Below are 22,660 nucleotides of genomic sequence, written 5' to 3'. Positions count from 1 at the left end.
CTTTTTGGGTGTTTCGTTGGGCTTCTTGCTGAGGCTTTTTTCCCCTTTTCTTCAAAAGAAATTGTTGAATTTAACAGTTAAAATTTTTGAAATGCACTCCACAGAACACTAGTCATATATATAAAAATACTTTATGCCAGTATATGAGAGAAATTTTCGAGGTTATACAGGTGTGAACATTTATGCCGTGTCTATGGCAGGAGTAACTGTCAGTCCCTAAATGCAGCATTCTAGCATATAACTTAGTGTTGTGCAAGTTAAGCGTGTAATTGGGAAACCACCCATGTGTACACCCCCTCACACTTGTACGCGGAGTTAATTATATGCATAAATTATAGTGCCTGGCACTTGCACACACAAGTATTTATTATATTTGTGCCATTGCTTCACACTTTTATGTTCTCTGATGCACTATAAACTTGTTTTATTTTATTTACTAGCCGTTAAGCCCGTAACAACGGGCTAGTTTTTTGTTTTCCTATGGCCTGCCCCCCCTCCCCCGGTCCACCAACCCTGCTCTCTCCCCTGCCCTCCCCCCAGCGTCTGTTTCCCTCAGTTCCGCGCCCTCCTCCTCCGATATCCACGGCCATGTCCAAGCCCTCCTCCCTATTGGGCTGTACTGCTGGTGGAGGCGGGACTCGGACTTCTACACTCTCAGCGTTCCGATTCTACTGCGCATTTGCAGGTGAGTCTGTCACTTGCCGTTTATATGTTTGATTTTTATTTTATACAGAACTTATAGCCCACAAGTACAAAATAAAAGCATGAACACAACATTCAGGAATACAATTCAGTACACCCACTACAGCTTATCCCCCCCAATTTAATGCTGAGCCTTCGCCTTCCTTATATTGACTATACCCGTTTAGCCACCGACTGCATCCACCTAGTAAAGTATCCTTGTATTATCCTCTTGTTCTTTCCAGACCTTCTGACTTTTATGTCACTACCCTCCTTGCATTGTAATCCTTTCTAATATTGTAAGCCACATTGTGCTCGCTATAGTGGGAAAATGTGGGGTATAAGTGTACCAAAAATAAATAAATAAACATAATACAACACTCAGTTTAAAAACTCCCACTACATATTTCCTGAACAAAAAAAGTCTTAAGCAACCTCCAAAAAATGATAAAATCATTGCTTATCCTTAGCTGCAACGGCAGTGAATTCCAAAACGTTGGAGCCTGATAAAGTGAAGATGACAAAAATCTAGTATATCTGATCTTCCTAACTGCAGAAAATGAAACAATGAGGCAGACCTTGTGAAAAAAAGCAGTGTCTTCATTAGTAGATTAAAAGCTCCCCGGTATTTATTAAACATAAAATGCCCAACATGGCCATGTTTCGCTAGTATAAAAATGGCTGCCTCAGGGGCAATAGGTCACCTGCTGATATACAACTTCAAAATAAACCAGGCTGGTGTGGCTGTAAAAGCATAGAACGCTAGATTCTGGGAACAGTCTCTCAAAAAAAATGCTATGGTTGCAGTGAAAGCTTTCAAAAGTCCAAAAACAGAAAAAAGGTGCACCTTTTTTCAACATTTTTTGGAATTTTGTTGCTCTTTTTATCTGGAGATCGATAATTTAGTGGGGTCAATCAGGGGCGTAGCCAGCCTTCCGTGGGGGAGGGGTCCAGAGCCCGGGGGAAGGGGGCACATTTTAGCCCTCCCCCCCCCCGGCGCCACCCCCCCCCCACCCGCCGCGAACCCGCCGCCGCTGCAGCCTACCTTTACTTTTGCTGGCGGGGGATCCCACTCCCCGCCAGCCGACGTCTTCTTCTCAGTCGCTTCCTGCTCTTCAATTTGTTTGCTGATGTCAGACTCAGAGAACAGAACTGTTCTCTGAGTCTGACGTCCTGCACGTACAATTACGTGCAGGACGTCAGCAAACAAATTGAAGAGCAGGAAGGACTGAGAAGACGTCGGCTGGCGGGGAGTGGGATCCCCCGCCAACAAAAGTAAAGGTAGGCGGGGGCGGGGGCGGGTTCACCGGGAGGGGGGTCCTGGGGTGAATCTGCGGGGGGCCCGGCCCCCTCAGGCCCCACGTAGCTACGCCACTGGGGTCAATGATATCTGGGAACCCCTTTGGGATAAACTGACGTATTTGGTCGGACCATTCCTTTTTGAGGCCTCATTTAAATTTTGAGAATTTTTTTATAGCCCCTCCTTCCCCTCCCCACAGTCTGGGTTAGCCATTTTGTTAGCAAACTGCATGATTTTTTTTTTTGGTGATATAGTAAATAAACCCCTAATTTAGTACCCAAAGCAAGAGAGGGTAGAGTGACCTGCCCAAGGTCACAGAGTAGAGAGTTGCATGGGGACAGAAACTTTGCCCGTCCCCACTGGAATCTCCTCCAACCCTTCCTGTCCCCTGTACTAAAATAACCCAACTTAACAGTAGCCCATGTGGATGGAGTGGCCTAGTGGTTAGAGTGGTGGACTTTGGTCCTGGGGAACTGGGTTCAAATCCCACTGCAGGCTCAGGCAGCGCCTTGTCACTCTGGGCAAGTCACTTAACCCTCCATTGCCCCAGGTACAAATAAGTACCTATATATAATATGTAAGCCGCATTGAGCCTGCCATGAGTGGGAAAGCGCAGGGTACAAATGTAATAATTAAAAAAAAAAAAAAAAACTTCTCTCGGTGCTTAGGAAGTCTTCAGTGTTATCAACCATATCCATTAATTTTTTTTTAGTGCCGTTATAATTTCTAAGCTAGTTTAAAAACAAAAGGAAAAGGATAGGTAGGCTGGCCTGGCACAGCACCTGCATCCATCCCTGCAGTATCTCCATGGGAGTCCCATGGACCTGGAGGGGATCGCAGCGGGATTCCCGCTGACCCCTTTTCCCTGCAGCTCTCTATCACAGAGTGGCAGTAGCTTCAGAACATGGCTTCCCTTGTACGGCGCCACCTGCTCTATTTTTAATATAAAAGCCCAGAGACAGGGGAGTGGTGGTTTAAAAGTGTTCTATGCCTTTGCTGGAACAATTCTGCCATTATTTGTGGCCCATCAGGTCCTCTTTTCTGTTAGTTTCTGTGCTGCTGTTTGTATTAACCTGTGGTGAACTCCCTTTCTTTTTTTTATCACATGCTAATTCTTCTGTTCACATTGTAACATTCCAGAACGTATAGTCACTTTTGGTGGTTGCATCAGGCTTGTTTCCATAGCCAGAACCTTCCATTTAGTGGAAGTAGATGGTAGGAACTAACTCGTGTCTCTTTCTCTCTGCAATACGTGTGCTTGGCTGATGCCTCTTAAAGCAGAATCAGAGCATTGCTTTGACACATTGCAGTCTTAAAGGTTACTGGAGCACATGTTCAGAGGCGTTTCAGGTTTCCGCATTTGTTGTGTGGATACTTAACTTTCACCTACTTATCTCTTTCCTGGAGCTTTTCAGTGTCCTTCATGGATAAATTGCACAGTAACTTCCAGGGTTCTATCTCACATAGAAATAATTTTTTCCCAGAAAGGTTTTGGTATTTGCAGCATTGCAATCAGCGTGTGTAATTGTTTGTTTTTCACCACCAACTTTGTATATATATATATATATATATATATATATATATATATCCTATATAATAAAACTCACCCTAAACGTTCTGAGGACACTGACATCAGTGTCACTTCCTTCGGGTTCGAAGGGTTCGTGGTGGTGAAGCCACCGAAATCACTGTGTCTGGGCCCCGCCCTTGCATCAAACGTGAGGTTTGTTATAAAGCCCGGACTGGGCAACGCAGCACCGCGTTACCCACTTGTGAAAATATAAGGCCTTCTGTCCTCGGAGAATACCTGCTACAGGTAAGTATCTTCGCTATACTGTACACCGCCTTAAGTGACTTCCTTCAAGAAAGCAGTAAATAAATCCTTTATTTAAATAAGCCTTCCATCAACATAGGCCCCCACAAGACTCTCTGATGTCCAGAACCCATCTGTTTCCTGCTCACTTCCATGACTGATATTGACCCAACACAAGTGTCCTGTCCCCTTCTGTCAACTGCTAAGAGGGTTCCCCCCCCCCCCCCTACTGCTACTATGGCTTTGATCAATAGGAAGCCTTCTACTCTGTTCATAGAATTATAAAACCCACCAAACCAGGGCTTTGTATCAGATTAATTTTAATGTGTGAAACAAAATGTAAATAGAGATTTTAACATGCTTGTGATATAAAGACAAAACCTGACTGATATATTTTCTTATTATTTTTCCTTTTCCATAGAGCAATCTTGTGCACTTCTTTGGATTTAGCCATCACCTGAGAGTTTTGAATTTTGTTTCTGGGTATATGAGTAAGCTGGATGCTGAATCCTGTGACAATGTTAAGGTAACAGATACAGTTTTTGATGGCGTACAAATCCGAATCTTTGACCCTATAGAGAAGCGTGACAAGACACTGAAGCGTGGTGTTATATATCTCCATGGTGGAGGCTGGACCTTGGAAGGTGCAAGTAGGTATTTCTGTGTGTTGTAACTGTATCCATTAGATCTGGATTGAATTTGTATTTGATTTGGCCCCAAATACATTATTCGTATTCAGCCAAATAGTGATTTAAATTCGAATACAAATAATCCGGGTCTCTACTGTGCTAAATCCTACTGAAATAAACACTTGATCTCTGATTTCACGTCGCTTGTTTCATTATTTGTTATGTTAAAGCTCAATGCCCATTATTCGTATTCGACCAAATGCAAATAATGAAAAATAATTTTCGGCCAAAAGTAAAATGTGCTATTCGGTACAGCTCTAGATCCATTTCACTTGCCCTGTTCTTATTGAAGTTAAGTGTCTGCAATATCTCTTCTTCCCCAGGAACTGAGTTTTCTCTTTTGATATATTACTACTACTACTACTACTACTATTTAGCATTTCTATAGCGCTACAAGGCATACGCAGCGCTGCACAAACATAGAAACATTGAAGTTAAGTGTCTGCAATATCTCTTCTTCCCCAGGAACTGAGTTTTCTCTTTTGATATATTACTACTACTACTACTATTTAGCATTTCTATAGCGCTACAAGGCATACGCAGCACTGCACAAACATAGAAACATTGAAGTTAAGTGTCTGCAATATCTCTTCTTCCCCAGGAACTGAGTTTTCTCTTTTGATATATTACTACTACTACTACTACTACTACTACTATTTAGCATTTCTATAGCGCTACAAGGCATACGCAGCGCTGCACAAACATAGAAACATTGAAGTTAAGTGTCTGCAATATCTCTTCTTCCCCAGGAACTGAGTTTTCTCTTTTGATATATGGTTTGCCACACTGGTGGCTAAAAAAAAAAACCATACATGTTTGTGGTTAAGGCCTCTGCTGTACAAAGACAGTTGTAAGCAAGTCGGCTGTGCTGTTCTCCAACTGGCAAAGCCACTTACTATTTGGATTGCTTTGTGAGTTTACCCGCAGAAGGGAGTCTGTGCCTTATCTCTCTTCCAGTAATCAAATTGATCATAGAAATGATTTAATAGTATATAGAAGGTGGAGCAATTTTACATGGAAGGACAAAAAGCGAATTCCCTGCAAAGAAAAATCCAAGTCGCAGGGTAGGGAAGAAACAATGGCCGACTATAAACAAAATCCAGAGGCAGTTATGGATATGTTTCCAGTTTATTAAATGTCAACAAACAATCGGACTCAATGAGGCTTGTCACAGAACCGTTTTTTGGCCGTACAATGCATGCAAAATAAGTAGTCTTAATTACAAATGATAACAGTGAGGGTGATGATAACAAACCATATTATAAAACATGACTTAGGAAGGGGAGAAAGGGAGGAAGGAGATAGAAGTCTCTGCTAGTCATAATGTACATTAATGTACTGCATATTGGTGATTAATTTTATATACTGATGTTTATTTAGTGTTGTGTGTGCTTGTATACTCACTCTTATTAACTTCTTATGCTATATGTTATGTAGCTCTTTCCTTTATTATATTTGTTGCTAATGACATTGTTGTTAGACTTAATTTGTGATATATATATTTGTCTGTTCCCCATTCTTTTTCTGTAGTATCATAGCATATATTTTTAATATGGTTTCTATTATTAATCTCTGATCCACAGAAATGTTTTAATACCAAGCTTATTTGTAGTCGATATGTTTTTATTTGATATACCGCTCTGGCTCTGGCTCTCTCTCTGGCTCTCGCTCTCTCTCTCTCTGGCTCTCGCTCTCGCTCTCTCTCTGGCTCTCTCTCTCTCTGGCTCGCTCTCTCTCTCTGGCTCTCGCTCTCTCGCTCTCTGGCTCTCTCTCTGGCTCTTTTGCTCTCTGGCTCTCTCGCTCTCTCTCTCTCTCGCTCTCTCTCTGGCTCTCTCGCTCTCTCTCTCTCTCTGGCGCTCTCTCTCTCTCTGGCTCTCTCTCTCTCTGGCTCTCTCGCTCTCTCTCTCTCTCTCTCTCTGGCTCTCTCGCTCTCTCTCTGGCTCTCTCGCTCTCTCTCTGGTTCTCTCGCTCTCTCTCTCTTTCTCTCTCTCTGGCTCTCTCGCTCTCTCTCTGGCTCTCGCTCTCTCTCTCTGGCTCTCGCTCTCTCGCTCTCTGGCTCTCTCTCTGGCTCTCTTGCTCTCTCTCTCTGGCTCTCTCGCTCTCTCTCTCTCTCTCTCTCTGGCTCTCTCGCTCTCTCTCTCTCTCTCTCTCTCTCGCTCTCTCTGGCTCTCTCTCTCTCACATCATGTTTTATAATGGTCTGTGGGTTTGGTTTGTATGTTGGTTGGGCGTTGGTCCTTCCATGTTTTTCGCTTGCAGTTTTAAGTGGTTCATAGATTTTGTAGTATGACACCGGAAAATATTTTCAGGCTACACACTTTAAGAAAGGGAAGTTTCTAAATATCTTGAAATGCTCTGTGTTGCAATCCAAATTGGATGTCACCATGTTTGCCTAGACCTGAGTTCCTTATGCTCTTTGCCCTATTTACATGGCTACAAAAGTTCCTGTTTTTCAGCCAAGCTGTGGAATTAAGGGTCCAACTTGATCAGCTAACCCTTGTTAGACTTTCCTTTGTGGGCTTGTGTTTGCCTTTAGTTTGTGTTCACCTCTCTACTCCATCAGTTTTCTAAAGCAAATGTACAAATCAGACTTAGAGAACAATTTAAAAAAAAAAAATTTCTGAGCATATACTGTTATGTGGTTAAAGAGGTTTCTTGAAAAATGCCCATCCTTTGTAGTAAACACAAGTGTTCCACAACAAGCCTACGTCTGCTGTGCTAGTAAGTGTTCTTAAGGGAGAAAGATGATGCCTTTAAACCTTGTTTTTTCAAATCTGTTTGTCCTTTCTCATGTACGGAAGAGCTACAGAAAGAGAGCAGGTGCAAATGTGTAGGGAGGTTTATCCCCCCCCCCCCCCCCCAAGTTATTTTCAAGATGGAAGTTGTACACATACTTCCCTTTACCCACACACTCCTTTGCACCAGTGCTCAAAAAGTTCCTGACGCTCTACTTGTACTGTCTATAGCTACAATGAGGCCAATGTTCAGAGCAATTTAAGTAGTCTGCAGATGCTCTGCCTGCTTAAATCGCCTGTCCCCCCACCTAATCTCTGATATTCAGCAGCACTAAACCAGGCAGTGCTGCTGAATATTGCCTCTGACCAGCTCAAATAAAAGTGGGCTGGTCAGGGGCAGGCCAGGGGGCGTGTTGGAGAGGAGCTGGGGCTTATGCGGGTGCCGGCAATATTCAGCCAGTGCCTGCATAAGCTTAAGTGGGTGAATTTAGGATAGCTCAAAAGCTGTACTAAATTCACCTGCTTAAGCGAGCCACGGCTGAATATCGGTCCAGGGCCGTATAAGTGTTTTGTTTTTTTAATTTGAAATACCCCCCCTCCCCCCGCCCTAATGAGTTGCATCCCTTCCTCTTCCTCTCCCCCTGCTACTCCCCCTTTCCTGGAGTCCATGCAGGGCCCCTTGGGCCTACTTTAATCCCTGGTTGTTTTGGGGGCAGGAGCAGAATCCCCTCGCTCCTGTCCTTTGTGGCACCTTTGCAAAATAGCTGCCATGACCTCTCGCTGCAGCTCGCTGTTTGTCTTAGAGTCGGGGGGGGGGGGGGTGGTCAGGCCAGCTCCCTTCTAGTTAAAGGGCAGGGCTTCAGTGTGGAGCTAATTTTCAATCTCACTGTTGCTGCTGCACAAAAGGGGGTATGTGTGTGAAATTTTTCAGAACTTGGGTGGCATGCAAAGTTGAGCTAAGGGATGTAAAGAGCCAACAGTTTAATTGTATCTTGTAGCTAAAATTTGAAAAAGGAAACTGCCCCACAAACATTTTCACAGGTTAGTATATGAGGACCAAAGATGATTTGTTTAATTTTTTGGTAAATAAATAAAAATACTAGTTTTGTGCAAGTTATTTGTTCATTAAGGGATTTCTCATCTCTCATCCAGGTTCAGATCAGGATCTAATCCAGTTTTGAACATAAATGAATCAAAATACAGACCATCCTATATTTGCAGTTTTTCTCAAATAACATATTATCACAAAATACATTCACAAGGCCCCCAGAAATAAACTGCAGGCCTGTTGAAAATTCTAGCCTGCAAGTATGCAGGCAGTTCAAGAACAAATATTTTAAAGACAAATAACCATGATGGGGAGGGGAGTGCTCCAGCCCAAACTCCTTAAATTAAGAGTTATTCTATATGGAGCGGGTTGGGGGAGGTGGAAGAGGATTTTGGTGGGGGGGGGGGGTTTCTTTTGGGGGCATTATGGGGTGGTCTACACTTATGTTGATATATTAAACTAAAACTTGTTGCACTAAATAGGGGAGTGAGATGGATGGGATGGGATGGGATGGGCTCGGTTGGGTAGTTGGGTCACCGGTTGTCCATGTTCATTGTAGGGGGCTGTAAGAGTCAAAGCTCCCTACTTGGTTTATATCTTTTAATTGGTTGTCATATGTCAGAAGCAACAGCTGAATTGTACATATGATTTTCAGTGTTGTGACTGGTGCCGTTGTTTAATTCAATAAAACAAATTTGTACAAAAATATAAGTTATTCTATAAAAGGGCACCGAGATGTAGGCGCTAAGAAACCACCTATTCTATAAAGAAAAGAGGGTGCCTAGTTTATGTGTAGAGCACTTGTATAAGCCACTTTACAGATACAAACATTTACACCAGCCAAACAGACTACAAAGTGCACATCATTGTATCTTGCTGCAAATGTACAGAATCCTTCATAGCTGGAAAATGGTCATTTACACATGTGTCCCCTACATGTGTGAATGACTAGATTGCTGTCATTTACATGTGCTTTAGCCACCTGAAAGTAACTGGCTCTTTATCAAATTATCCCCACTATGCCACCGAGCTCTGAAGTTCGACTGGTAAGTTGAAAATGTTTTTAAAGTGTTTTACTTTGAAGAAATGAGCTTTTAATTGAAAAAAGGTCAGCATAGATATAAATTACCCTCAAACTTAAGCAGAAGGGGATTTCAAAAAGAAACTAGCTGCCAATGCTAAGACTTGGGAATGGAAAACTAGAAACCCCATGTTTAAACTGAGTAGCAAGGATTGGATGAGGAAATATTCACATTCAGCTCTTGAAATACGGTGTAATACCAAATCTGAGTCCATCCAACTCATCTGTGTTTTATTGTGTAGTTTTGTTACTTGCCTAGAAATGTTATGTGAGGAATAAACGTTGCTGTATTCGAGATCTCTTCTCTAGTTGTGCAATATATCAAACTCTATGAGAAATTTAACGTGTCAAAAGTCCTTTCTGCTGGATTTGATAAACTGCTGGTATTGCTTCATGTTTTGGCCCTGAACCAGATATCTTCTTACCATTTCATAAGGGGTAAGAAATTTTTTCCTCCGTAGTTGAAGAAGTGCGTGTTTTTATACCATACCTCCTCCATTTTAAGAAGCAAGACCTGATTTTTGTCCTTTAACCAGGACCATATTTACTACTTCCATCGCCCCCAATTTCCCCTTCCGTTCAAAGAAGCCCTTAGAGCTCTCTCGTGTTACCTTCTCTTGAAACTCGAAAGATGTTTCCTCCATCTTAGCTGTCAGTCTCTGTAAATGTGTTTTGACTTTTCTCCTGTGCCTTTATAGGCCCCACAAGAATATTCCCAGTAGTCCATAATATACTGGATGCTTCCAAGTTGGTCCCGTGTTTACTGAGATTCTACTCTTCCTGGGAGAGAGGACTCGATCTCCAGTCACAGCTCCTGCTGCTGGTCCACAGAGACGTACCAGCCACATTCCTCCTTGCATTGGGGCTTGAGCTGGAAGTGGAGCCATGTCTCTTACGAGAGGCAGCTCTGGTGATGCTGGACTCGGGGATGGTGTTGGAGAAATAGGTTTGCTGCTTCTCCTCCAGTCCTTTTGCTGTCCTGAGCACTTCTTTTCCCACTGATCCAGCATATATTGATATGTCGGGACAGTAACCAGAACTGCAGGGTAGATACTAATCTTGCCGTCTCTGTTTTCCCATATTGCAGAGAAACTGCTGACAGTTGTGCTGCCTGATCTGTACGATTTTGGCACTGCCCTGTACTGTGGTGGTGGGGGGGGGGGGGGAGGAGGAGGGTAGATAGATTTTATGATCTGTGTGTACTTGTTCTGGGCCTTTGGAATGTGAGTCACCAATTTGTCTCTTCAGATTGGAAAACAAATTAAAAATGGTCTTGAACATATTTTGAGAGTATTTTTACTATTACACTGTTTGGAAATTAATGCGCTTTATTTAACTGTGTGCTTGTTTTGAAAAACTTTGACTGCTGATCCGTCACTGATAGCTTTTTTTTTTTTTTTTCACTTTTTCCTGTAGGAATGAGGACTTATGATCAGCTCTGCAGGGCAGTGGCAGAAGGTGTGAATGCTGTAGTCGTCTCAGTTGAGTAAGGAAAAAAACCTTTTCAGCTTCATTGTCTTTCTCCATATTTCCTGGTATTCCTAAGAAAGTAGAATTTTTTCCCCCTACGATTGGGACTTGTCAAAGCCTCAGCTGAAAAGACTCCTGGTTATCCAAAACCAGTGATTGTTATACCAGCATAGACATTTTCAAATAGTAAACCATCAAGTAGAGCCCAGTAACATGTTTGGGATACTTACCTGCCATTTATTTCAAACTGAATAATTTTTTTGGACTGGAACAGCAGAAGTTCTTGTGCAGTGCCATATGAATGTCCCTGGTGTGATCCCCAAGCTGGATCTTTTATTTTAGCTTTAAAACTTGCAGGCAGTATATAAAATTATCAAAGCAGTGAATATTTAGGTGCAGCAGGTATTTTTTCACTCTGAGTTGGCTGGGGTGCAAGACTTTTTGGGCATGTTTACTAAAGGGTGTTAGGCACTTAAGGGCTAGATTCTGTGTATCGCACCGGAAAAAAAAAATGCCTAGGCATAGTTTTATAGAATACACCCAACCCCTTTTTTTTTTTTTTTTAAATATATTTAGTTGCGGCCATTTACACCAATGAAAACCTAGTGTAAATGCAGATGCCTAAATTACATGTGAAATGAGCAAATTCTAGGAACACCCATGACCCTCCCATGGCCAAGCCCCCTTTTGAGATCCACACTTTAGAATTTACAGACTACTTTACAGAATATGCTAAGTAGTGCATGTAAATTAGTGCTGATAATGACTTAACAGCCAATTATCAACACTCATTGGCTTGTTAACCAGTTGAGTTGCATGTGCAAATTCAGAATATGCTCAGATTTGCACATGCAACTCAAGTCAGACTATATAGAATTTGGGGGTATACGCATTCTAACAAGGTACTGCATGACCGCATTAAGACATTCTGTATTAATATATCTGGTAGCGCACAGTAACCTGCACTAGGAAGTTTTCTGGGAGAAGGTGTGGAAACATCCAGCTAGCTCGTTCTAGGTAATATACACTAACTGGATAACGCTGAATTAACGCATGATCTCTTAGCATCTCCTACGTATGAGATGCCAATTGATGCCACATTAATCCCTAGCAGGTACCAAACACTGACTCCATTAGTGCACAACCTGCATAAAAAATAACCGTTAAAAACAGTGTTAAGATTTGGAGTTAACATGGATTTTAATACTTGTTTACTAAAGGGTATAAGATATGCAGTTAACATGCCCTTTTATTAGGAAACTTTGTCATTAAGTTTGCCCTGTATAGATTCTTTATATTAAAAAGTAAATTATATAATTGATTTTAATAGAAGAAATACTTCAATTGCCATTTTTAATATAATAAGCTTCATGAAAGCAGGATCCTGATACAGAAAACAACTAGCATTAAATACTTGGTTGCTGTAGTTGTGAAGTTACTGGGTTAAGACTGCTGACTCGCATGTTCCTTTTAAGAAATGAGGCTCCCAAGTTGTGCCACCCTCCACCTTGCCTGATGAAATGTATTCAGATGTTTCTGTAGTGATCATTTGTTCAACTTTGTTTTATGCAGCAGTATTTGATTTTTCAATAGGTAGTACTTCAGTCTGCTTGGGGGGGGGGGGGGCAATATTAAAACTGCCCATATATGAAGGAAAACTATTTGCATACAGACTATGAAACCGCCCCCCCCCCCCCCCCATTCCCCCATTGAGAGCACAGGAGGTGTTAATTGGCAGCTTTCTATCAGCTCATCTGAATGGCCACAGTGGTAACAGCCTCTGGCCCAGATGCATTAAAGACATTGCTAATTCCCGTTCCCTACCGATTTTATAGCGAATCGGTAGGGAACGGGAATGCATCAACGATAGGGAATGCAAATGAGCTACTCGTTGTAGCTCACTTGCATTCTCTAGTCCTTCGGTACCTGAGTCGGAGAATCGGGACGTCCCTTTAGATTAGGCTCCTCTTCCTGGTCTCTTCAGCCAATCAAAGCGGGCTTAGCTGGCTGTTGTCAGCGAAACGCGCTCTGATTGGCTGAAGAGACCAGGAAGAGGAGCCTAATCTAAAGGGGACGTCCCGATTCTCCGGCAACCAGGAAAACATAAAAGTTTTGCTGTGGAGGGGCGGCGAAGACAAAATAGAAGGGGGGAAAAAACACCAGCGCCGGCAGAGCTAAAAAAAAATGCGAAAAAAAAGACGTCTCTCAGAAGCGCAGGGAGAGTACGTCCTTAAAGGACGCCCCTCACATGCGCTCCCTGCTTTTTTTTTTTTTTCTTTTTTTACCTTTTTTGGGGGCCCTTTTCCTTTCCGATTCCCTCACAGGAGCCCTAACAAGAGGTCAAACATCTCGTTAGGGTTCCTACGGTAAGGGAATCGGAAAAATGGTAGTGCATCTCATTATAATGGCTTTTCAATCATTTGCATTCCGTTTTCGTTGCCTGCTACCTTGGCAGGGAAAATGCTCTTAGTGCATGCCCGGGGTGAACTACTTGCGTTTTAAACTGGCTGGAACCAGTTTAAAACGCAAGTTGTGGGCTCGTTAGGTTTTGTGCATCTGGGCCTCAGTCTTCAATGAATTTTCAGTAACTTCTGATGGGCACCAGATGCTACCAAACATCTCTCTCTTATTTCAAAACATTTTTATTGGTGAAACCACTACAAAAGACATCATGCAAAACATGATCCCAAAACATGGGAATGACCCACAAATAAACAAACAATGCAATCAGCAATAACGGAGATCAACAAGGCAATAAAAGCTTCACCAAGAAATTGAAACCATATTTCCCCAACCCCCAAAATTACCACTCTGTAGCTTGAGACCTGGACTCTTATGACCCCAAACTAAGGACAGCTTCCATACTTCCCCCTCCCCGCTGCACACTGCTCCCCACATACTCCAAAACCTCACCCCTCCCCAATTCCTGAACTTATGAATCCTTAGGGCATGATGGGCATTCCGAAACTTATATAGGACATAACTATGAGCTGTCGGCGAAATAGTCGCCAAATAAGGATCCCAGGTAAGGAAAAAGTTCCTTTGTCTCTTGGGGTGAGTGCGAGCTTCCCAGGACTCCCACATCATCGAAGCATGTAGTTTATTTCTCCAGTACCAAAATGTAGGAGGCAAATCCTAGAGCCAATGGTTTAATATACATTTCTTCCGCAAAAAGAGACTCTTCCCCCCCCCCCCCCCTTCCCACGTGAGCCCAGCAATGGGACTCGATCCCTTCCACAGAAGGCACCAGAGGGTGCAGTTCAGCTTGATGAACCAGCTTTTGGGATTGATGTAAACAGAGAGAGACCAATTGAAAAACCCCAGGGGCCTGCCCAGGTCCAGAGTTCAAGCCTCTTTGATAGAAGTATAGACCCTTATGGGCTGATGTGTAACAACAATTTGTGAAACCAAGATATGGAAACCTGCCCCCATCGTATTACCCTCCAGGAATTCCTTCCATCCAGCACTAAAAACAGCTTTCAGAAGCTGATATTAGACTAGTGGGTGGCAAATTAAGAACATAACTGCATATATCAACTTACCATGTTGATTGATGCATCCCTTGTCCCTTACCCTGCCTAGTTCACGCTGTTAGTTTCCCCCCCCCCCCCCCCCCCCCTATTTGCTTCTTTTATGCTTGCCTAAGCTTTTAACTTTGTACTCGTATTTAATTCTCTGTAAGCCACATTGCGCCTGCATGAGTGGGAAAATGTGGGATATAAGTAACCCATAAATAAATAAATATATAGATTGATCCTCTAATGTAAAGGAATATCTTTTGTTGTAAATCAGCATAGAAGACAACCATCTGCATGGAGCAAATGCTCTAATTGTGCAATACCCTTCATACTCCACATCCTAAAAACCATGCTGTCAAGTCCAGGTTGAAAAGCAACCCAAACATCTCTTTTAAATGGTTTCTCTGTGGGCCCCTCTGCATTGGAGTAGTACAAAATAAACCAGAGCAAGGCTTTGAGACTGTAGCACATAACTTTGATATTCCACTGGTCTAAGGATGTGATGAATGGACATAGCAGCCCTGTTGTGTCATTTGCTTTAGCCACAGGCTGATAACTTACATTCCCAGTAGAGATGCCCATTTCCTCCCATTTCCTGTATCTCTTCTCTAATTCAGTCACTCCCGTCTATCATAATCCTTTTAAACTGAGGACAATATCCATATAGCTCCAAGAAGTGGAGGTTAGCGAGCACACCTTGTGCATGTGTTCAGGAGGTAGAGTGGCTGAAATATTCAACTTCTTGCTGCCAGAGAAGTGAGCGACAAATCTTACAGGTGGAAGAAGAGAAGATCCAGGGTCCCATACCTAAATTCCTCCTTTTACACATTCTTCCACTTCAGCATCTCCCATCCTCCGCAGGGAATATCATGCTAAGAGATTGAGTCACACCTATCCAGGAGATGGAGGAAGGAATGGAGGGGTGCAAAATAAGACCAAAAATCCTATAATGCCTCTGTATCGCTCCATGGTGTGACCTCACCTCAAGTATTGTGTTCATTTCAGGTCCCCATTTCTCAAAAAAGATGTAGCGGAATTAGAAAAGGTTAAAGGAGGGCGACCAAAATGTTAGAGGGGATGGAACTGCTCCTGTTTGAGGAAAGGCTAAAGATGCTAGGGCTCTTCAGCTTGGAGAAGAGACAGCTGAGAGAGGATATGATTGACGTCTACAAAATGCTGAGCGGAGTGGAATGGGTGGAGGTGAATCGGCTTTTCTCGCTTTCAAAAAGTACAAAGACCAGGGGACACTCAATGAAATTGCATAGGAATACTTCTAAAACAAATAGGAGAAAATATTTTTTCACTCAAAGAATAGTTAAGCTCTGGAATTCGTTGTCAGAGGATGGGGTAACAGCAGTTAGTGTATCTGGGTTTAAAAAAAAGGTTTGGATAAGTTCCTGGAGGAAAAGTCCATAGCCTGTTATAGAGATGGACATGGGGAAAAGCCACTGCTTGCCCTGGGATTGGTAGCGTAGAATGGTGCTACTCATTGTGTTTCTGCCAGGTACTTGTGACCTGGATTGGCCACTGCTGGAAGCAGGATACTGGGCTGGTTGGACCCAGTATGGCTGTTCTTATGAGAACTGGGTTGATGGCTCCACAGTAGGTGTAGCTCCTGGGCATCATGGCCCACCATCTTTCACTTAAATTACTTTTGATTTAGTCATATGCTCAGTAATTCATCATGTAAAATATTGTATCATAACAATTCTGTGTGAAAGGCCATCATAGTGAGACTATGATGAGGGCACTACCATTACCTAGGCTGGAGCTTAAACATGATCTGGTATGAATGTAAGTTGATGAGCTTTTGTGAGATGTTTGCATTTGCCTAGCCAGTGTTCTTGGCTATCTGCTGAAGTTTGCCTACAACAGCATATAAAACATTTGGCAGTCTTTTTATGCTGCAGACAAAATTAAACTCATGGCCTAAAAGTAGAAGTGATTGTGTTGGTGAAGCTGGTGTAAAGCTAATCTGTTCCTGTAGGTATAGGATACTGCCAGATGTTCACTTCCCTGAGCAACTGAATGACGCTCTCCATGCTACAAAATATTTCCTTCAGCCTGATGTCCTTGCCAAGTGGTCTGTGGATCCTAATCGAATTGCACTTTCTGGAGACAGTTCAGGTGGAAACTTGGCTGCTGCTGTGTGCCAGCAGGTAATGTTCGCATCCTGTCTTAGATATGAATGGATCTGTGTTGTGGAATGATGGTTATGGATGTGTGGAAACCAAAAGATTCAATTAAATTTGGAATATGTCCCGTGGAGTTGGTGCAATAGTGCTCGCCTCTCTGCAATATGTGCTCTTTTCTGGGCTTACTTGATCTGCAAAGAACATGGTTTTCACAAGCAAACTTTGCTACTCTACAGTGATGAAAGAGTTCAAGCTTGAAGATGCTTATACGGTCTGTGCCAGAGCTGGTGGTGGGAGGCGGGACTGGTAGTTGGGAGGCGGGGATAGTGCTGAGCAGACTTATAGGGTCTGTGCCAGAGCTGGTGGTTGGGAGGCGGGGATAGGGCTGGCCAGACTTATACAGTCTGTGCCAGAGCTGGTGGTTGGGAGGCGGGGATAGTGCTGGGCAGACTTATAGGGTCTGTGCCCTGACGAGGACAGTACAAATAAAAAAAGTAGCACATATGAATTTATCTTCTTGGGCAGACTGGATGGACCGTGCAGGTCTTTTTCTGCCGTCATCTACTATGTTTACTATGTATGCTTAATGTTATCGACTGATAGCATCCTTTTAAGTTAGGTTGGGCTATCCTTTCCCTCCCAACCATACTGCATGCCATAGTGTAGCCAGGTCCACACAGACTGGTGTGTACCTTGCTACCACTATCAAGACCATAGGGACCTAGAAGACAGTGTTAAGCAACAGCCTTGCTAGTGTTGGTAGATGCGTCAGTTATTACAGTCCTTGCTGGTGGTGGGTAGTGATCTAGGTGTTTAAATATAGCATCTTGTTTGCTTATTTACCCAAGAGGGTAGAGAACCTGCGAGGAAGAAAGCAAACAGACTTTTTAAATAGTAATATAAGTGTTCAAGTTTCCATAGCTGGCAGCTGGGATAAATCCCTTCCACTATGGAGTGAAATAACTGGGCAGACTGGGCCAGTTGTTTTTTGTTTTGTTTTTTTTTTGCCATCAGTTAGTGTTAACGAGCTGTATTTTGACATGGGATCAGGAAAATGCCATTGTTTTTGTTTTTTTTATTACTATTTTAATAATTTATGATTACCTTGTGAAAATAAGTCATACTTTTTAAAATATATATATATATATATTTTTTTTTTATGCAGCTTATTCAAGATGGCAATGCAGTGAGCAAAATAAAACTTCAAGCTTTAATCTATCCCGTGCTCCAGGTGTTAGACTTTAACACTCCATCCTATCAGCAAAACATGGACATGCCTATCCTTCGTCGCTTTCTCATGGCAAAGTTCTGGCTACATTACTTAAATGGAAACTCTAAATACGTCGAACCAATGTTGGTTAACAACCATACATCTTTTGATGTGAGCCAGGCAGTGGCATTACGAGAACGTTTGAACTGGTCTTCCATATTACCCTCGGGGATCCAAAAGCACTTTAAACCTGTGGTGCAAACCGTGGGAACTCCTGAACTCATACAGGAGGTTCCTGCCATATTTGATGTCCGTGCATCACCATTGATAGCAGAGAAAGAAAGCCTGAAGCTAATGCCAAAGACTTACATTTTGACTTGTGAATATGATGTTCTAAGAGATGATGGATTAATGTATGCAAAACGCTTGGAGGATGCAGGTGTTGAGGTCACAAATGATCATTATGAGGACGGCTTCCATGGTTGCATGATTTTTGCCGATTGGCCCCTGTATTTTTCTGTGGGAGCTCGGACCAGGGACAACTATATTAAATGGCTTGATGAGAATCTTTGACTTGAGTCATCCATAGGAGGAAGCAGTAGAGCCAAATCAGTTTAAATGCAAAAATGTTTCATATGCAAATGAAGAAACATTCAAAACTGTTAAATTTTGTAAACTTTGCGCTTTACTAACTCTGTGATGTGTTTTTCAGCACATCGCTGTTATTGAGTTAAATACACCACTTTTGTAACCACTGGAAATTACAAAATTCAAATAGAAAATATCTTCTGAGCCTCTTGAAAAATATATAACAATGCTGGAAATGTTTCTCTGCACTTTGTCACGTTTGGGGTTTTTTTTGTGTGTGTGGTGGGGGTTTTTTTTTAGAGGGGGAGAGAGAAGTAGTACCTGGGAACAGGGGGTGTAGCCAGACACCCAACTTTGAGTGGGCATGGACCCAAGACAGGTGGGCAGAAGAACCCCTCCCTGCCCCACAGGTGATTCGGTCTTTCCTTGTGTCACCTGCATGCCATCTGCTATTTACAAGGTATGCAGGAGGGACAGTTGTTGGGAGTTTTCAGCTGGTGGGGCTTGGGAATCCCTGCCAGCCACACCATAGGTGTACTGCTACTGGGTGGGCCTGAGCCCAAAGTGGGCACCCTTGGCTACGCCACTGCCTGGGGAGTTCAGGAAAAATAACTGCTCACAGGATTTGAACAGGGTCTCAGGGCAGAGGTCATCAATCTCCGCACTCCCACTCTGAGACTGGGGAATTCCAGCACGTTCTGATTGGATCTTGCACTTCAGGGCCCAGACCATTAACACCAAGGTTATTTGCCAGTGATACTGCTGGTTACTTTCCCTCAGGAGTTTTCCTCTTTCTTTGTGGAAAGAGAACCTGAAAGGAGCACAGACCTCTGCTGCAGCTATAAAGCAGAGGACAGACACCACCTGCTGGCCAAACAGGGGAAATGCATTGAAGGAGAAAAATGAAACCACATTGTAGGTCACAGGCAAAGTCCCTTGTTTCACCTCAATATATATAAAGGTTTCTCATTATATTATTAATTATATATAGAGAGAAATATATTATGTTACAGCTGACCTTGTTGCTTGACGTACCTTATTTTCAAAGCATACAGACGTCCGTCTGCTTGAAATGTCCAAATCCTGATTTTTCAAATGCAGAAAAGGGGTGTCCAAATTGCAATGGGGCATGTTTTGGGTGGGACTAGGGAGTGTTCAAAATCAGGATGCCCAACAGCGATTACAGAATGGGAAGGAAACATCTAAGTGATACCTGTTTCAGTCATATCCAGGGTATAAAAAGATCTGATTGTGCTGCTGACCATTGAAGAGATTAAGGCATGACACAACCCCCCCCCCCCCCCCCCCCACCCCCGTGGTTGCTGTACCTCTCTCTTTCCCCTGAAATTGAAACTGAAAAGGTTTACCAGCTTCAGGTATTATGGGTATTGGTAGCACAGCAGCAAGCAAGTCTGAGGAGTAGCCTAGTGCAGTGGTTTCTGGTCCTGGAGGCACCCCAGTCAGTCAAGATTTTAGAATACCTACAGTGAATATTCATGAGCAAGTCTCATGCATTGCCTCCACTACCTGCAAATCTATCTCATGAATATTCATTGTAGATATAGTGAAAACTTGACTGGCTAGATGCATCTAGCACCAGGTTTGGGAACCAGTGGCTAAAGCAGTAGATTTCAAAGTGGGATTTGAATCTGGGTCCCTTGGCTTAACTTATTATTATTAGCCCTCCAGAAACAGAAAAAAAGACCTACTGTATATAAATATATAAGCCACCTGCAAGCATGAAGTCTATTAAAGTGGTGTACATTCAGGTACAGTAGGTAATTTTCTGTTCCTGGAGGGCTCACAATTACAAAAGTTTATTTATTTATTTGTAGCATTTGTATCCCACATTTTCCCACCAATTTGCAGGCTCAATGTGGCTTACATTTGCCGTAATGGCAGTTGCCATTTCCAGGTAACAGAATTACAAAGGTATTGCATTAAGGTGCATTACATACATAGAAAAGGAGAATACATTATAGGATTGTATATTGGTTCATGAGTGATAGATTGGATTGTAACGTGCATTAGGTTGTCGACTGTAGAAAGGCCATATTCGACGTAAGGATTAGATTGGTAATGCTTGTTCATTAATATAGAGAGATTAAACAGTCAAATGATAGGGGTTCAGTTATTCTAGTTCATGTACAGGCTTATTATTTAGTATTGAAGGCGAGTGTTATTGGTATGCCTTCTTGAACAAATCAGTTTTCAGAAGCCTTCGGAAGATAGGTCTTGCGTTGTTTTAATGGTCTTCGGTAATGCGTTCCATAGTTGCGTGCTAATGTAGGAGAAACTGGTTGCGTATGTGGATTTATATTTCAATCCTTTACAGTTGGGGTAGTGGAGATTGAGGAATGTGCGTGCTGGTCTTTTTGCATTCCTAGTAGGTAAGTCTATAAGGTCTGACATGTAGTTAAAGTGGAATTTGAACCTGGCCCCTTGGTTTGAAGTCCACTGCACTATTCTGCTCTGCAGGGACATCTGTGTGGCCATTCTTCTAAGAATGCTGCCAGACACATGTCCTTGTCTCTGCTTTTTTGGCATTGATATGTTGCAACAGTCCAATTTGTAATATGGCTGTTCATTCTGGATGTCCTTGTCACGCAACCATCCCATCTCATGTATTTTCAAGCAGGAAATCCTGATATATTTCCATGTGAGCCGGATGTCCTGACTTGAATGTCCTCTTGAAAATACCCATCCATATGTTCACAATCCTTGGCCTCTCATACTTAAAGGATATAAAGGACAATAAGTAAATAACAAGAATGAAAGTATAAATACAAAATTATTGGCTAGAAAAGAAAACGTGCTTACAAGTTGATCCAACAAAATACTGCTAAACCATTCTAAATGGCATTGAGACAGAAAATCTTCACTAGCAAAAACATAGTAATATAGTAACATAGTAGATGACGGCAGAAAAAGACCTGCATGGTCCATCCAGTCTGCCCAACAAGATAACTTTGGGGTCAAACATGTCACACTGGGGCGCACAGACAATATACAGTCCAGCTCTCCATTCTTCTTGGCAGCAGCACAAACGGGTCCAAAAATACAATTTGTGGCTTGACGTGGTCACTTTTTTAATATCGGGTCTAGGGCTGGATGTTTTCATTTCCTGTCCTCGATTTCACCCAGCTTTCTGTTATGGTATGAAGATGTCCAAATTTAAGGCTCCCCTTGGTGTACCCCTGAAAGGCCCATTCAGAAAACATCTTATTTGAGTCTTAGCTCACTTTGTTTTCTGTTTGGGTGTTCCAAAATAACGATGTACATGTTTTTGGCAGATGTATGTGTTTTGGGGGCACTTTGAGACACCCATGTGCTTTAAAAATGTGTCATTGAAAAGCAGGGTCAGCTGTAAGATAATACACCGCTTTCTCTGTATAACTGATAGTATAACGAGAAACCTTTTATGCATGTATTATTCTTGTTTTAAACTAAAACAGACATCTAAGTTCTATTAGTATTTCCGGAGACGGGAAGGCGGTAGAACTAGAGGACATGAATTGGGGTTGAAGGGGGGGCAGACTCGGGGGAAAAATGTCAGGAAGTATTTTTTCACGGAGAGGGTGGTGGATATGTGGAATGCCCTCCCGTGGGAGGTGGTGGAGATGAAAACGGTAATGGAATTCAAACATGGCATGGGATAAACACAAAGCAATCCTATTTTGAAGGAATGAATCCATGGAATCGTAGCGGAGATTAGGTGGTGACGCTGGTAATATGCCCTGATTGTGACTAAATAGATATGGATGGGCTGGAGTGTAAATTTTAAGGGGCTTCAACATTAGCTTCAGAACTTAGTACAAGAAGTGTGCCGGGCAGACTTCTATGGTCTGTACCTTGAGAATGGCAAGGACAAATCAAACTCGGGTATACATATAAATATCACATACCATGTCAAATGAGTTTATCTTGTTGGGCAGACTGGGTGGACCATACAGGTCTTTATCTGCTGTCATTTACTATGTCTTTCTATATGAAGTCTGCTTTTCTTTTTTTAATTTGTAAAATTATTGCTTATATTGTTATATGTATTTTTATATTTAAATGTATGAAGCTGTTTACAGCAGTTTTATTTGTACAATGTTATTTTAATGCTAGGACTCCTGATGCAGGCCCTTGCTGAAAAACATGGTCAGGTCAACAGCAAAATTTATAACCAGTATGTGGCTCCAGTGCCGTTATTTCCTGACCATCGCAGCTTTTTTACGGAACATTTTTGTTTCTCTTCTGTGTGGAATTTTATATATATACATAACGTTTGTTAAAAATCCTTGAAGCATAGCAAACGGAGCAGATATGACTTTTTTTTTTTTTATAATCCAATTCAGTTGTTACCCCCTCTCCCATATACAGACAGAGATCAGGTTGATTATATTTG

At 42.4% G+C, this 22,660-nt stretch overlaps 1 protein-coding gene and 1 long non-coding RNA gene across 6 annotated transcripts in view; one reads left to right on the top strand and one right to left on the bottom strand.

Annotated features, from left to right (window-relative positions):
• Positions 1 to 18,507, top strand: part of NCEH1 (neutral cholesterol ester hydrolase 1) — a 31,321-nt gene extending 12,814 nt beyond the window's left edge. For 3 of the 5 annotated variants that reach the window (XM_030216585.1, XM_030216586.1, XM_030216584.1), the window contains exons 2-5: positions 4,216 to 4,444; positions 10,763 to 10,832; positions 16,322 to 16,493; positions 17,635 to 18,507. In XM_030216585.1, coding sequence (XP_030072445.1) covers positions 4,216 to 4,444; positions 10,763 to 10,832; positions 16,322 to 16,493; positions 17,635 to 18,252 — 1,089 coding nt within the window. In that variant the 3' untranslated portion in view covers positions 18,253 to 18,507. Of the gene's footprint in view, positions 1 to 4,215; positions 4,445 to 10,762; positions 10,833 to 16,321; positions 16,494 to 17,634 lie in introns of those variants that run through there. The other 2 variants (XM_030216587.1, XM_030216589.1) reach the window with 2 other exon arrangements.
• Positions 7,188 to 21,789, bottom strand: LOC115478933. The gene is made up of 3 exons (XR_003943595.1): positions 21,236 to 21,789; positions 19,127 to 19,131; positions 7,188 to 7,200 (listed from the first exon to the last, which is right to left on the bottom strand). It is a non-coding gene; the product is annotated as an uncharacterized LOC115478933 (long non-coding RNA).
• Between the last annotated feature and the right edge of the window lie 871 nt (positions 21,790 to 22,660).

Source organism: Microcaecilia unicolor, chromosome 10 (genome assembly GCF_901765095.1).
Source record: "Microcaecilia unicolor chromosome 10, aMicUni1.1, whole genome shotgun sequence".
NCBI lineage: Eukaryota > Metazoa > Chordata > Amphibia > Gymnophiona > Siphonopidae > Microcaecilia > Microcaecilia unicolor.
This window is presented reverse-complemented; position numbering and strand designations above follow the sequence as displayed.